This window comes from Melanerpes formicivorus, unplaced genomic scaffold (assembly GCF_026170545.1).
Source record: "Melanerpes formicivorus ecotype bairdi unplaced genomic scaffold, bMelFor1.0.p_v2 SCAF_6, whole genome shotgun sequence".
NCBI classification, from domain to species: domain Eukaryota; kingdom Metazoa; phylum Chordata; class Aves; order Piciformes; family Picidae; genus Melanerpes; species Melanerpes formicivorus.
The window spans coordinates 8,439,949-8,456,626 of NW_027142358.1; the positions used below are offsets into that span (position 1 = coordinate 8,439,949).

Sequence of the window (16,678 nt, forward strand, 5' to 3'; positions counted from 1 at the left end):
ATTCTATGATTCTATGATTTCAACAAGCAGCCCTACAGTGAGTCCAAGCACTGCCCTTTCCAAACAACCGGTGAAACTTCTATCTCCTTACCTGGCTAGAAATTGTGCATTCTTTCCTAACATTTATTCAAAATTAAACTCTTTAAGAGTATTTGCTTTGTCTGTACTCACCATAAGAGCAAGAGTGAAGATGTTGTGCTTAGCCAGCAGCACAGTCTCATTAGACATGAGGAACTTCAACAGGTTGATCAAAGCTAGAAGAAAATAACACTTCTTTAAAAAAATAAAACCAAAGCTAAGCCATTCTCAACAAGTCACTCAAACACAGATGCATTTCAATACCTGCTATAAATTAACCTAAATGCCAGCTGCTCCTCTCTCAGAAATGTACCTCAGAAATGTGGGTTGGGGTTTTTTTTTGGTGGATAAAATACTGCACTACACAGGTAAGTGACAGTTATTTTACTGTCCTACATTTATTCTCCCTCACTGACTTCCCAATCAAATCTGCACAGGCTCAAGGTAAGTCTCTTGTTAGCTTGCTCAGTTCATGGGGGATTTTTTTTTTTTTTTTGCATCTGCCACATCCTGAAGTGAGCTTTGGTGTTGGAGAATCCAGCTGTCTCGTTTCTGCTTCATGTATCACCAGCATGATGTATGCACAGTCAGCCCCAAACTGTCACTCTTGTTGATACATGCGGTTAAAAAGAAGGTAACGAAAAACCCACAGCCCAGCCTTTTTTTTTCCCCCTGTAGCTCTTTGCCAAGGCTGCTGCAGTGGTAGAAGGAAGGATATAGTACTTTATTGTGTCGGTTATCTAAGGCTGTGCAGAAAGGCTACAGATCTGGTTCACACTTAGCTTTAAAAAAAACCCAACCAAACAACAAAAGCTTCTGCTGTAACCATCCAGAATCAGTTAGTGATAGTGGGAATTAACAAAGAGGTTGGCTAAAAGAGCTTTAATCAAACAGACTTCACACTCCCCCCCCCCAAAAAAAAAAAATGTATTCCATACACCTGAATAAACTTGAAAGTTCTTTATCTTGGCTGTCTGGGTTTTTTCCTCAGTAGTTCTTGAAAATTTCCAAAGAGAAAGCTATCCTCTTCTGCATTGTAGCTGCCCAGAATTGAAAGCTGACGCCTGCCCAGAACAGACTCTTAATATACACTCTGCTCTCAAGTCCACAGATTTCAAGACTTAAAACATCTGAACTATGTGGCCTGCAAAGTGAAGCTGAAACAATATAGTCTTTAAAAAAAAGGTTCTTAATTACCTACTAATTGGTAACTGCATCTTAACAGAGTAAGACCAGGCATTACTTATTTGTTATAGGCACAACCTATTTGTTAGTCTGTCCTTCTCCTGTCACACGAGCGTTACGCACTACCCAGTAACCTGTGAGAAAACCAACTCTAGTTTGGGAAAGCCCCATAGCAACTAGAAAACAGACCATTCATCTTAGCCCAAAGCTACTGGCTGTGACATAGGAGGAGATAAAGCACAGGGGGCAGGAATGAGGGCAAGGGCAAAATTTAGATACGCACACTCCCCTCCCCTTCAGGATTACAAAATGTGCATAAAAGGTAAAAAAACCCAACCAACCAACAGAAAAAGAACCAACCTACAGTAAAAAGACAGATATGAAGAGACTGCTAAGATCTGGAATTAAACAAAACAGATGTCCTGCAACTACTTTCCAATACTCAAGTTCACCAGGAGTATTAAAATTTATGTATGCCCCCCCTCCCTCCCAAGGGGATGCTTACAGCCCCAGTGTGGGGATTTACTCATCACAGACAGCAGCTACTTCAGTTCCATCGACTAGCTGGTGGCTTGATGATGAACTACAAACCAGAATGAGCAAAGTTCTCTGCAAACTCCAAAAGCAATCTTTCAAAGCCACTGCAGGATTTAAAAAGCAGCAGCAGCATTTCTCCATTCAGCTTACAAAACAGACACATTAATACCTTCTTCAATCCAGCCACAGAAGTCGCTGGACCATCATCATCTCCTCATCAGACTGAAAACGGCTGGGGCCAAAAGAAGAGCTTGGATTCCGTGACAATCCAGCTCTGGAAATACTCCTGTCAGATACTTTTCTAGATAAAAGCAATTTCAAAACAAAGAAGTAGCAGGTATAGACAGGCTCTCCACCAAAGCACAGATCCAGCTAAAAACAGGTTGCCAAGGTAACCAAGCCTCCACTGCAAAAAAGTATCCTGTAATCAGTGCCTTGGACTGAGGACAGCTGCCCTGCATCTCTGTCACAGCAGCTTCCAAGGGGTCTCTCCATTTAGTAGTTATAAGCATGTTATAAGTAGTTACAAGCCTCTTCCAGGCCATGCAATTCCACACAGGCACATCTTGTGAACAGGTATTGCTGTTCAAATACTAGCGGTTGAATCTTATGAAAGCAGGAGGAGCAGAGCTCTGGGTTTTCTATGACAAGTGTTGTGAAGCCTTTTGTTCACGCTCCCTCTCTCTCCACCAGAAACCTGCTGGAAAGACCTTTGCCAGCATGGCACAAAAGCCATTGCATATCCAAACAGAGTGAACACAAAAGGTGCAGGCAGACACAAGTTTCAAAAGAAAGAACACAACCATCATGTCTCAAGCATAAGCACTCGCCAACAGACAGGGACAAGTACTCTCCAACTGCCCACTACACCACCTCTCAGACACCACCCTGAAGCACTGCTCTATGTTGGTGACAGCATTTGAAGGACAACTGTTGCTCTGTTCTGCCCCAACAACAGCCCCTGTGTTTGTTCCAGCTGCTACAATCCATTCACTCGAGTTTAGTTTTCCTGTTCCAATTAGCAGACAAGAGATTACCACTGCTTGAAATCAATCTTTATACCTGAACTGCACCGCAGCGTGGCCCACTCACAGCTGATTTACGCTGCTTCTTCCCTATGAACTAGGAAGAGGAGGAATGTGCCTCACATAAAGGAACTTAGTACTGGGCTCAGAGCTGGTCAGAAGAGCTAATCCACCAAGTTTATAGTCGCTCTGTGCACTGCACAGACAAATTCACCCAGCTGCCTGGAAACCACACTCCTAATTAGGATATACACTACCCTGATGCTCAAAGAGCAACTGATCTTTTCCACACCAGCACATTTTGCACCAGCCTCTGCTGAAGGGGCTCTAAGGAACAGGAGCACTGTGGAAAACAAACCCTTAAATCTATAGCTACCTGTGTCTCTGTAGTTAGCTTGTAAGGCAGACCTTGCACTGAAAATGAGGACAGCTATGCCCTGGAGTTTTCAGGATTAACAACTTTTAAGATCCAGCTTCGTAAGCCCAGTGCCCTTCAGTCACAATTACACACACAAACCTTTAGAGCAAAGGTCCAGCTGGCTGAACACTCCTCTCCTCTGAGCTCCAGCAGGGCACTGCTGCTGCTACTACTACTGAGCAACCTAAAGCCAAACCAGATGTGTCACTTTTTCCCTGCTGCAATCAACAGTTCATCTCTCACATACCATTTGCAGGCTGCCCTCTGACATTAAGCCAGGAAATTATCCATGTTTTATTCCCAGTGGAGAAGCAGTTCAGTCTCTCAGCTGTGCAGGCAGACAGAACCATGGCCTTTGCTTGGGCTCAGCCACATTATCCCAATTTGTGCTCTATGATTTAACAATGATGGATGGTTTGGGCATGCCACCTATTTCAACATTAACTGGCAAACAGCATCATTTTTGCAATAGCCTCCAGAGCCCTATTTTTCTTAAGACACCTGTCTTTGACATCCCTTACCAGGCCACAATACACCCACTACAGTGTGTCTTGAAACATTCATAACTTCACAGCACAATAGTGTCAGTAGAACTTATTTAGCAACACAAGCAGGAGGCTGTAACTAAACTAAACCATCAGCCACCAGTATTTTAATGCATGCTACTCTGGTTATGGCAACCAGCTATACTGGTTATGCTTCTTAAATCCTACAAGAAGAGAATGCAACCTTGCACATCTACATTTAGGGCCTCAAAGCCAAGTAGAAAAGAATGCTGAGAGGACATTTACATTGAACATGAAGGCACATGAATGGCTGTATGTGAAAGTGCTGCAAAGTATACAGGTTAGTTTTCAGACTATTTTCTCTCCCAAGGGCTGTTACAGCCAGAGGATGACATCAGCAGCTTTTAGATACCCTCCCTGCTTTTCAGGCTGAAATGACTGCAGCGAAAGAGGCTCTTAGCAACTCTGCTGCACATCTGCTTTGGAGGACACTTTGCCTTACCAGCTCTTGTGGCCAGTGTGTCAGCTGAGGAGAAACAGTATCCCTGCTCAACTATTTGCTGCCCTTCTTCAAGCCAGCCCTCTGTAAGAAGAAAGTGGGCAGCCAGTGTCTCCCCTTCTACCAGGGGCAACATAACTCCTATCATGGACAAGTGCCCTTCACTCACTCCTCCTATCCCTCCTCTAATACTACATCTATGCTTCCTCCCCTGTAAGCCTTGTTAGAAACAGAAGTGTATTCAGCCCCAGCACATCTGTGGTTCACAAAGTTTTTGTTCTACTCAGTATCTCAGTGTTTGCTGTTTGGCTCACAGGTGCATGGAGGTAAGTTGAGAACGGGGTGCGGGGGGGAGGGCGGAGGGAGAGGGAAGGAGTAGCACCACATCCCTTGGGCAAGTCAGAAAGTAGCACAGACTGCCAAGAGCATCAGAAGGCTACAATGAGTTATTGCACAACAAAGCAGAAGAGAACAGCCCTAAGACACACATCAGTGAGAGGCTGGATGGGTTGAACACAGTATGGAGGCCTCTTTCAGCACATCTGCTGCACTTACAGGTCAAAACTCTTCTAATGGTGCATATAATGGCCCTCAACAACGGAGCAAAGGCAAAAAACAGATGTGAGGCTCCTCAGTTACAGTGTAACATGGATGTTAGGAACAAATACTTTACCATGAGGGTAGTGCAATACTGGAACAGGTTGCCCAGGGAGGTGGCTGGGGTCCCATCCCTGGAGATATTCAAGGTGAGGCTAAACAGAGCTCTGGGCAATCTGATATAGTTGAGGATGTTTCTTCTTACCACAGAGTGGGTTAGACTAGATGACCTTTGGAGGTCCCTTCCAGCCCAGACCATTCTATGCTTCTATGAATATCAATTAACAGGATCTTGTACTCTATTAAAATCCTCCAATTCTCTACCCTCCAATGCTCAGGGCACACAGGAAAGGAACAGTCATTTGTCTGTTCCTTCTGAAAGCTGCCACTGCACCAACAGTATACTCACTGTTCTCCTTCCAGTGTTTAAACTGACAGCTACCTTAGGAGGATTCTCACCCACATGTCACTAGAGGACAGAAGATAATGGCATCTAGGCAACTTTCATGCTGCACAGAAATCCTCTGCCCACCAGTGCTTCAGCAGCACAGTAAGCATTCTGGACCTCCTATGGCCAGCCTGCTCACATACACCTAGTCTCAAGGCAAGGTCCACACCACTCTTTGTAACACATGGCAAGCCAGATCTGGTAAGGAGTAGTGTACTAGACTGGAGAAGATACTGGATTCAGCTCCTTAGGAAGCAGCACTTCAGTCTTTCTGTGCTTCCATTTGTCTAACATAAAAGAGGCAACAGCACCACTCTGCCTGCAACAGCACTGGAAGCATAAATAGAGCAAAGAGAACAACTCTGGTTGTACCTAGTCAGAACAAAGGCCCATCTGCACTCAGTATTCTGTCTATAACCGGTCAACATCAAGTGTCTGTTGAAAAGTAAAAGGTCAGTCAGTGCTTTCTCATAACACTTTTCCAGATTCTGAAATCCAGCATGATCCCTTTAGATGAGGGAAGCTCTAGTAGTGTAGAAATAACACTCTCACAACATGACAATACCATAACCACAGACCAGTCCACTCTTCTATTTCCAGAAGTCACCAGGGCTAAGCTAAGGTAACCACAACCATAGGATAACCCACAGTGCTGTTAGGAGGAGGAGGAGGAGAGACCCTGAACAGAATAGTCATCTGTAATCAATGCTATACCTGAACATAAATTTAGAAGTAAGGAAGCAAAGGGCTCAGATATGAAATTCTGAGATGACCTGAATGTTAAGAGGTTGCAGATCCGGCCACATTCAGCACGGGCAGATGCTCAGTAGAACAGTGATCAAAACAAACTCAGCAAGAGATTAATATCTCTAGACAGTTTGACATAGAAGCAGCAACAGAGGTAGTTTGCAGATAGAGCGGCAGGAATAGGAAGTGCATCCAAGAAACAGCTACACTGCTATTACAAACTAATGCAGCAGAACCCCCTGAGGCACAAACTATCCCAGCATCCTTGGACAACTCAACCAATTACTCAGGGACAGCACTTGCAGCTTCCTGTCAATCAGCCAAAGCACTAGAAAACAAGACTGTTGCACCACTGCTGCAGCCTCCTCTCAGGGGAGCAGGGGAAAGCAATAAAAGCTCTGTCAACACCACTAACATGTCCCCATCCCTTTCCTCTGCTCTGACACGGGAGCACCCTGCCCACAGCTGTAACCATTCACCTGGCTGGACAGCTCTGACCGCTGCCTCCCTGCTTGCTGCCACAAGCGCTGCCAAACTCCTGCTCCTGGACACCAAAGCTCTGTGGCAGCCAGCAGCCAGCTGCTGGCAGGCTCCCATCACCAGCATCTTGGCACACTACAGCTGTTTCCTCTTCTCCCCACGGCTCTCAGGATGTAAGCGTGAAAGCAGGCTGCGTTCTTAATGAGAAACACCAGCTTGCCCGAGGGCTGGAGCGCATGCTGGCATCACCCATCGCGCCCAGGATCAGCCGAGTAGGCCACTTCACTTCCAATCCTTCCCTTTCTTTATATAGTCCCCATCCCTGGGACTCACTGTTCCAATCCACCCGCAGCCAACGGTGTGAAAATTGCAAGCTTAATGGAAATGCTAATTGCTGACACCAGAGCAATGCTGCCTGATAGCAATCTAGTGAGCACTGAGAAAGAAATCAAATTCTCCAACTTCAGTCACAGTTCAGATGAACAGTAAGATTTCTTCTTAAAAGAAAAGAAGAACCAAACACAACAAAAAAAGAATCAACAACAACAAAATAATAAAAAACCCACACACACCCACAAGCTTCATTCCTCTGCAGGGGAAAGGAAGTATTGAGCTCAATTCTGTTCTGTCTGACAGTGCAGGCTCACACTGTTAATTAAATAGTAGTCTTGGGAGTTAAAGGTTGCACATTTTTGCATGGGGTTTTAACACAGAAAAGGAAGAGCATCTGGAGAAAGAGCGGAGGCATTGTGTGAGAACATGGGAAAACAGCAAAGTAAGGCACCCAGCAGCGCTGCTTCACTGAAACAAAGAGGATAGGGATAAGTCACTGCATTCTGAATGCTGCAACCCTTCTGTGCAGGCAAAGTGACTGCGAGCAGCTCTGGCTGTAACACTTCTGTCATCAGTGGGACTGTTTCCCAGGAGAGATTATCACACTATCTCCACTAGGTCACCATGATCTACAAACCACTAGAGATTCACAATCAAAACCTCCAATATTAGCTAGCTCTATAACAAGTAATTTGCAGGAGAGGGTAACATATCCAGGTAAGAACTGCTAGGCTGAGGCAGGATAACCAAAAGGTTACCAGACTTCTGTTCACTTAAATGTCTAAATCCCCTTTGTGCTCATCTGAGAATGGGGTTGGTGATGAATAATTCCCATCCTGATCTTACCAGGTGATCAGTAACATCCACAAGTCTTGTATTATTCTTTTTCTCTCCATCAACCACCAACATTTAAGTAAAGAAAACAGGCAACTCTAAGGGCTGTCAACTCCAACTACCCATTCCATGGTATGTAACCATTACAGACTTCAGTTTATGTGAGAAACTGTTTTTTCCCAGTACACTTGTAGAACTACTCTACCTCCTCTGAAACTTCACAAGTACTTGTGAACCTGTTGGTTCCTACTAGTTGTTCCTACCAAAACATCTGGCCAATATCAACTACTTCATTTCCATTTCAAAGACAAGGAACAGAGATGAACCTCGCCGGTCACCCATCTACAAGTAAAGTTGCCATAGACAAGGTTACATTGCACAAAATCTAAGTTAATTGCAACTTTAATGTTGATTTACTAAGCCACTTGGAAATAAACACTAATTCCAAAACCTCAACTTAATGACCCAATTCAGCAGAAGACTAAAAGACTAAAGGACCTCACTGTTTTCTGCAGTCCTGGAGTTAATCATCTCTGCACTCAAAGTGCTAATACGAGACCTGTGAAGTCCTGTTCACATCCTTCTTGGGAAAAATGAAGTCATAAGCACTGCTGAAACATTCTTCTGAGAAGAAAACATCCTTTCCTCTTTCAAGCATACAATACATTAAGAAGCAGGGGGGTGGGGAGGAGGAACAAGAGAGGCCTTGAGCACAAGCCCTATGAGGAGAGGCTGAGGGAGCTGGGATTGTTTAGCCTGGACAAGAGGAGACTCAGGGGTGACCTCATTGCTCTCCACAACTACCTGAAGGGAGGTTGTAGCCAGGAAGGGGTTGGTCTCTTCTCTCTAGCAACCAGCACCAGAACAAGAGGACACAGTCTCAAACTGCACCAGGGGAAGTTTAGGCTCAAGGTGAGGAGAAAGTTCTTCATAGTATCATAGTATTCAGGGTTGGAAGGGACCACAAGGATCATCTAGTTCCAACCCCCCTGCCATGGGCAGGGACACCCCACACTAGATCAGGCTGGCCAGAGCCTCAGCCAGCCTGGGCTTAAACTCCTCCAGGGACGGGGCCGTCATTCGCCATTGGAATGGGCTGCCCAGGGAGGTGGTGGAGTCACCATCCCTGGAGGGGTTCAAGAGGGGATTGGATGTGGCACTTGGTGCCATGGTTTAGTCATCAGGTCTGTGGTGACAGGTTGGACTCAATCTTTGAGGTCTCTTCCAACCTTGGTGATACTGTGATACACACCTAAGCTAGACACTAGCTCTTGTTCTACTGTTCCCCACATCAAAGAATGGTCCCAGGAAGGCACTCAAATAATACAGCTGGAAAAGCAGATTTAGTTCCATTCTCAACAGTAAAGAAAAAAAAAAAACACCAAACAACTCCATTTCCAAATCATGCAATGAATTCTAACCCCAAGTTTCTATCTGGTAAGAGATAGGTATGTTGGCCTATAAAGGTTTTAAAACCTTTGCATTTGTTCTGTAGTTGTCTTTACAGTTTACAAGCAGTGCAGTGAAGTCAGAAAGCATTCCTGCTGGAAGGTATTGGACATGCCAAGTCCTACACAATTACTTCTTTTTCTTCCCAAAACAGTAAGTTCAATTAGAACCCTTTAACAGAGGCAGGCAGCCCAGACTTCATTTTATGAAAGCATTTTACATGTTACACACAAGCTCCTGTTCCTTCTATTTTACCCCTTCACATGACCTTTCTGAGTTACCTTTGAAGATGTTGTGCTGAACAGATCATTCTCTTATGCTTGCAACATTTTGCCCAGGGAGGTGGTGGAGTCACCATCACTGGAGGTGTTTAGGAAGAGACTGGATGGGGTGCTTGGTGCCATGGTTTAGTTGGTTAGATAGTGTTGGATGATAGGTTGGACTCAATGATCTCAAAGGTGTCTTCCAACCTGGTTAATTCAATTCTATTCTATTCTATTCTATCCTCCACAGCTTAAAGCCATTTCTTTCTTTGTTACAGAATTTCTTTCTTTATTACAGAATTCTTGATTGCAGAGAAATTACCATAGCAGCCTTATCTATATCATCAGCTGGACCATGACTGCTTCTTCTGAAGTCTTAAGACTTCAGAAACATGCAGAAAGCAGTGCTGTCAGATCTTGAGCCATGGCAGTTCTAAAGAGCTCATGTTCTAAAGCCACATGAGACATTCTGCAAGTTTGAAAGAAGGTCAAATTTTAGGTCTTTAATTCTTCTGCCTAAAATCTTTAAGTCATTTGCTTTGTGGCCAAACATCACTACAGTCTTTTAGACTCTCAGGGCAGCTAGTGACCAGGCATTTTACCAATGAACTAGACTGGCTGGTACACCAGTGTGCACATTCTGCTTCCACAAAAGCTGCAAGAACACAAGCTTCCCTTGCCAGATAGCTGCTGTGGAATGTGACAGGGACAATGGGGTTAGAGATGAAGGGAAAACGCAACACCACCTGATTTCCTGTCTGTTCAGCAACACAAACCAGAGAGATGAAGCAGACCTGATGAACAGATGGGGAATCAGAAATGCCATCAGTAACAGACACCACCAGTAACTTCAGCCACAGAAACAACAAAGTGAAGTACAAGTGACTAAAAAAGATACCACCTTAAACATGCACTGCCTGAGGAAGCGTGTAGCACACACTGGAAGTGCTGGGGCTTCTTCCTCCCTCCAAAGGTATTGCTTCCTTATTTCAAAATGTTCCACAGCTGAATCTTTCTCCTCTTTAGTATTCACCCAAAAAGATTTTGAAAAGAATATTATTCTCACGTTACAAAGACACAAACTGGCCAAAAGGAGTCTATGAAAAAGAAAATGTCCCCAAAAATGGTACATTTTGTCCAGTGGCATTGCCAACATCTCCTTTGAGAATCCTAAAATATAGAGAAAACTTTAACTTTGGGATAGTGCTACACATTTCATAGAATCATAGATTCAAGCAGGTTGGAAAACACCTCAGAGATCATTAAGTCCAACCTGTCACCAACACCTCAAGACTAACTAAACCAGGGCTTCCAGTGCCATGTCCAATCCCCTCTTAAACACCTCCAGGGACAATGACTCCACTACCTCCCTGGACAGCCCATTCCAATGGCTAGTAACTCTGTGAAGAGCTTTCTCCCCACCTCAAGCCTAAACTTCCCCTGGTGCAGCTTGAGACTGTGTCCTCTTGTTCTGGTGCTGGTTGTCTTGGACAAGAGTCATTCTACCCTCAAACAGGTCAACACCTGCTCCCAACTTGATGTCGTCTGCAAACTTACTATGGTGGACTCAATCCCCTCATCCAAATCAACAATAAAGATATTGAATAGGACTGAGCCCAACACTGATCCCTGGGGGACACCACTACTGACTGGCCACCAGCTGGATGTGGCACCATTCACCACCACTCTCTGGGCTCAGCCCTCCAGCCAGTTCCTAACCCAGTGCAGAGTGCTGCTGTCCAAGCCATGGGCTGACAGCTTGGCCAGGAGTTTGCTGTGGGGGACAGTGTCAAAGGCTTTGCTGAAGCCCAGGTAGACTACATCCACAGCCTGCCCCACATCCACCAGGCAGTCACCTGATCATAGAAAGAGATCAGGTTGGTGAGGGAGGACCTGCCCTTCCTTGAAGCACCTTCATTATAAAAGTGCATTCAGCATCTATCAAATTAACTAAGAATAGAATAGGATTAACCAGGTTGGAAAAGACCTTCAAGATCATCAAGTCCAACCTATCACCCAACACCATCTAATCAACTAAACCATGGCACCAAGCACCCCATCTAGTCTCTTCCTAAACATTTCCAGCGGTGGTGACTCCACCACCTCCCTGGGCAGCACATTCCAATGGCCAATCACTCTTTCAGTGAAGAATTTCTTCCTAACATCCAGCTTAAAGCTCCCCTGGTGCAGCTTGAGACTGTATCCTCTTGTTCAGGTGCTGGCTGCCTGGGAGAAGAGACCAACCCTCACCTGGCTACAACCTCCCTTCAGGTAGTTGTAGACAGCAATAAGGTCTCCTCTGAGCCTCCTCTTCCCCAAGCTGCTAGTAAGAAACTGTAGCACCTACGTTAAAATCATTTGGAAACTGATTTCAACGCTCACGAATAGCAAAGCTCATTTTTCACCCTACTTTGCATTCCATTACCCTAATAAATAGCTATTTGACCATTACTCATGATTATATTTAAGATTTTTTAAGTTTTTTTTAAATGAGCTACTCTTGCTATTATAAGTCTATATTAGAATAGCTTTTCTGTTTCTTTAAACATGGCTTTTGCTTGAAGCAAGCCATAGCAACTGCAGAAGAAGTTTGGTGCACCCCCCCCAAAGCTCAAAGTGAATCGCTCAAGCATTACTAATTTTGAGGTGGGAGGAGTTGAAGAAATGAGGTCTTTTTATATAAAAAGCTTAAATGACTCATGAAAATTCTTTTGGCATAGCTTATACATGCTTGACAACAACAACATATATAGCACTTTCCATCACTCAAACGCTGTACAAACTAGTGAGAGTTCAACAATCCAAGCCCAAACCTTACCTTTATGCCAGCAAAATCAGCTTCATTTCCAGGTGGCAAGGAGCAGAAGAATAAACACCAAGCTTAAGATTCTGTTGTTTCTGAGAGAAGGGAACTGGTTGCTACCAAGTTTCCTCATCAGCTCTATAAAGTACCTTACCCTTGACACACAGCGTCTAAAAGTCTGTGGCACCTGGCATAACAAACAGTCCTGAAGATTTCCAGTTGGCCAAACTGTCTGTAAGGGAACAGGTCAACACAACCATACTCATCTCCAGTTTCTGGCCTTGGCCACAATTCCTGGCTAGTCACCAGTAACAGTACACTGTCACAGAAGAAAAGCTGTAAGATTTTCTTCAGTGCTCAAAGGAAAGAGCCACGTACTAACCACAGATAACTGAAGGTAATATTCTGCTGAAAAGGTCTGCTAAAGAAAGCACAATCAGCAAGCACCTCTGGATCTGAATGTCTACTCCACCTATCAGTAACTGTACTCAGTAATCATTTTCACATGCTAATCAAACTGCAGTTGGTTTTCACTCTGCAGCTCCACTAGTGATCTGCTATCTATTATCACATCACTTTTAGCTAGAGCTAACTTGTATATACTACTGTTCTGGATTAACACTACTTCTGTCACCTACAGATCTTCCTTTCTGTCAGTTCTGCTTCCAGCTCTCAAACCCCTGTGTCACTCTCTGTCAGCTGAACATTCTTGGTCATCTAGCAAGCACAGACAGAGATCTATACTGTACTGGGGGCCATGGTCTGGGCCCCTTGCCTTCATATGAATTAACCTAATAGGGAAGTTAAGACTGAGTAACAATACTGCTCTGACATTGAAAAGACCACACAGATGTCCCGGGAGATGGCAAACGCCTGGCTCTGCCGCTTTTCTCGGCAGCCACTGCAACTTGAATTCCAACAAGGAAACGCAGGAACTTTCCCAAAGTGCTGCTGGCCTCCCATACTGAAGACAAAACACCCACAAAGGATAGAGCATCTATCCATCAGATGACACACAAGTGGCTTTCCTTAATTAGCGACCAGCTAACATTAGAATCAGTAAGTGAACAGAAGGCTCCACACACTGCTACTGCTTCCACCCACAACCTTTATCTCAGCTCCTCCGCACCCTACACCAACCACCTACCCCACAGTATTCCCTTTGTCGTCTTCTCCCCCTCAGTTTTCTGCCTGAAACAACTCTCCTCCTTTTACATGCCAGGCAGAATTCTCTGCCTTTCTTCTAGTATTTCTTCACACCAATTCCTTCTAACTCCTTTGTTCCACTCACCTCTGCTGGGGGACTTCCATTGCTATTATGCATGCTGCACAACAGGGGCACCACTTCAGTCATCACACACCTTGTCATTCAATAAGGTAAGTGTGGGCTTGAAGACCTGTAAAGCACACCTGGTGGGGCAACCTGAGATCTCCGACCTTACAGTGAACAGCTGCTCTCTCCTAGCTGTTTCATCCAGCAGTGATAACTAGTTCTTCAATCCAAAATAAAAGCCCAAAGGGGAATATGCTCACATAAAAGACAGAAATTAAGTCAGAAGTCCCTGTGCTCCGGTTTGGAATCATCTGTCAGTGAGATCAAGACCAGAAAAATAGCCAGTCTTCACATCAAAGGCAGCACCATTCCGGGTAATCAAAGAGCAGCCTTGACAGGGATAAGAGTTAATTGTGAAATATATCCCAAGATAGGACTAGCAATTAGCATCTTTCTGCCCTATACAGCACTGCAGAAGTCTACACCTAGAGCAACCGTAATGTGCCCTTTTACAGGTGCACATACTGTTAACCCCAGGGCCTTCCAGCCTGTATGAATCACCTCGCAGCTACTGAAGAGTCTCTTTATTCACCTCAGCATCCTGTAAGAAATACATTTGGCACATTCTTACTGTTAATTTAATCCTGCATGACAGAATCTCCCCCAAAATGCAGAAATCTATAGTAAGTATGGAGCTCTTCAGCTATGTCAGGTCATCAGGTGTGCAGGTATTTGAGGTCTTTCACAGCACCTGACCAATCCCAGTTTTTTACTTCACTGCTTTACTTCTGAGGCACTTTCCATTTCCAAAGCACTGTACAAACACCAGCAAATTACAGACAGCTAACATGAATATCCCAAGACACCGAATCTCAGGATATAGCAAGGACTTTTAATTTTCCCCCTCTATAACAGGGAAAGGTAAGGATTGAAAGATGCCTCAGAGTGTGCTCTCTCAACTGTGGAACAGTATAGAATCATTAAATGATAGAATTGTTTGGGTTGGAAAAGACCCCTGAGATCATAGAATAGTCTGGGTTGGAAGGGACTTCCAAAGTTCATCTAGTCCAACCCCCTCCACAGTAAGAAGAGGCACCCTCAACTAGATCAGGCTGCCCAGAGCCCTGTTAAGCCTCACCTTGAATATCTCCAGCGATAAAGCCCCAACTACCTCCCCAAGCAACCTGTTCCAGTGCTCCACTACCCTCACGGTAAAGAACTTGTTCCTAATATCTAATCTAAATCTGCTCTTTTCTAGTTTGAAGCCACTGCCCCTTGCCCTGTCACTGCCCCTTGCCCTGTCACTGCAGGCTTTTGTAAGCAGTCTCTCTCCATTCCTCTCCTAGGCTCCCTTCAAGTACTGGAAGGCTGTTATTAGGTGTCCTCAGAACCTCCTCTTCTCCAGGCTGAACAACCCTAGCTCCCTCAGCCTGTCTTCATAGCAGAGGTGCTCCAACCCCCTGATGAGAGAGTCCAGCCCTCAAGGCCACTGATCCAGGCTGGAAAGGATCTCTGAGATCCTCAAGTCCAACCATTTCACCTACTCTGCCAAGCCTGTCACTACACTATGCCCCCAAGCACCAGATCCACACTGTTTTTAAACACATCCAAGGATGGTGATTCAGCCACCTCCCCGGGCAGCCCATTCCAGTGCTTTACAACCCTCCCCGTGAAAAAAATTTCCCCCACAGCAAAATGCAGGGTATTTGAGACTTCCATGCTGACAATGTGTTGGAAAGACCCAACTCCACATGGCCAAACAGGAATGGATCTAGTTCACTGGTAACTGCTGAGAGAATACTACACATGCTGTCAAGTGCAATTTCTATTCACAGACGTCCACATCGTGCACGCTCTTCCCCTGAACTAGCACTACACCGCAGCCATGTCTCCAGCAGCTCTAAAGAAAACCAAACAGAAATCACTAATCCCTTAATTAGGGACACTCACTTCACCTTCTACAGGAATAATTTACCAAGTCTGAACAGGTCATGTCACACAAGGCGAAAATTCCATAAATGGAAGTGACTCAGATTCATTTCTCCACAGCTTCTCTCAGCTGTGCAGAGCCACTGAAGGGAAGTACTCAGTGTTAATTGAGAGCAGCTTCACAAACCACTCATCATCACCTTTTCCAGAAGTCATTCTCTCTCAAATTTCCAATGGGAGCTGCATTACACCAGCCAAGTCAGTGATCCAAGCTCTCAAGCACAGCTCTAGGAATGCACAATTAGGGCCACGTCCCCTTGAATTTTCATAAACCTCTTGTTTAAGCCACAACATCTCAGGGATTAACTGTACTCACCTAGAAGAGCTACTTCACTACTTACAAGATAAGAACAGAAGCACACAGCATATCCACAAAAGAAGCCTGTTAGATCTCATCATCATCCATTCTGCTGCCCCCTTCCTCAGACCTCCCACACAAGGACTGCCTCATAAAAGAGTCCTACAAAGCCACGTCCACCAGATTATGAGTCAAACCCTATAACACTTCTCTATCTTGGGATCCCAGTGGAATGAGCCAGTCTATCTACCATCAATGCAAAGGTCAGAGTTAAAAAGCCTGTCTTCCACTGACATTTCTAGGTTGCTTTCTTCAGAAGGCACTGCACAGCATGTGTATCCATCTCTTACAGTAAAAAGGAAAAGCAAGGTCCCCCTCCCTTTACTCCAGAGCCTACCTCCCTTCTACTCACAAATACCTGAAACACTGCTGCAAAATACATTATTTCATTTCTCCAATCAGGTGAAGAGAGACTCAGGTAATGAAACAGGGAAACAAAGACATTTGGATGCCATGGTGATCATGGCCAGACAAGAAAGTAAATTAGCTACTATTATGATAATGACCTGGCTTTCCAAAGGAGGCAATTTGCACATAGCAACTAAGAAGCAAACTAAAGATGCTTTAACAGAATTGCTGCTTGCTGTTTAACTCTGTAACAATGGAACAAGCAGTCAGACATCAAAGAGCCACCAGTTTTCTATGTGACTATTGCTGGAGAGGCAAAGTACCTGACCAGAGCTCCCTCCAGGTGTAATGGAGCCTCACTCTGCATTTCTTCTGGTAGCACAGCAGCTTGTGCACAATCTGAATGCACCGGCTGGAAAAGAGAGAGAAGACAAAGGATTAATTATGTGGCATTTCCTGACAATTCTGCATCAAACCTGGAATGTCTGAAATTAGCAGCAGGAAAACA

The 16,678-nt window shown here is 44.7% G+C and overlaps 1 protein-coding gene across 6 annotated transcripts in view; it reads right to left on the reverse strand.

Moving 5' to 3' along the window:
* ARMH3 (armadillo like helical domain containing 3) overlaps nucleotides 1-16,678 on the reverse strand; it is a 151,679-nt gene that overhangs the window by 87,818 nt on the left and 47,183 nt on the right. For all 6 annotated transcript variants that reach the window (XM_068139512.1, XM_068139515.1, XM_068139514.1 and 3 more), the window contains 2 exons: nucleotides 16,494-16,582; nucleotides 172-254 (listed from right to left, as the gene is read on the reverse strand). In XM_068139512.1, the coding sequence (XP_067995613.1) occupies nucleotides 172-254; nucleotides 16,494-16,582 (172 nt within the window). The remainder of the gene's footprint in view (nucleotides 1-171; nucleotides 255-16,493; nucleotides 16,583-16,678) is intronic.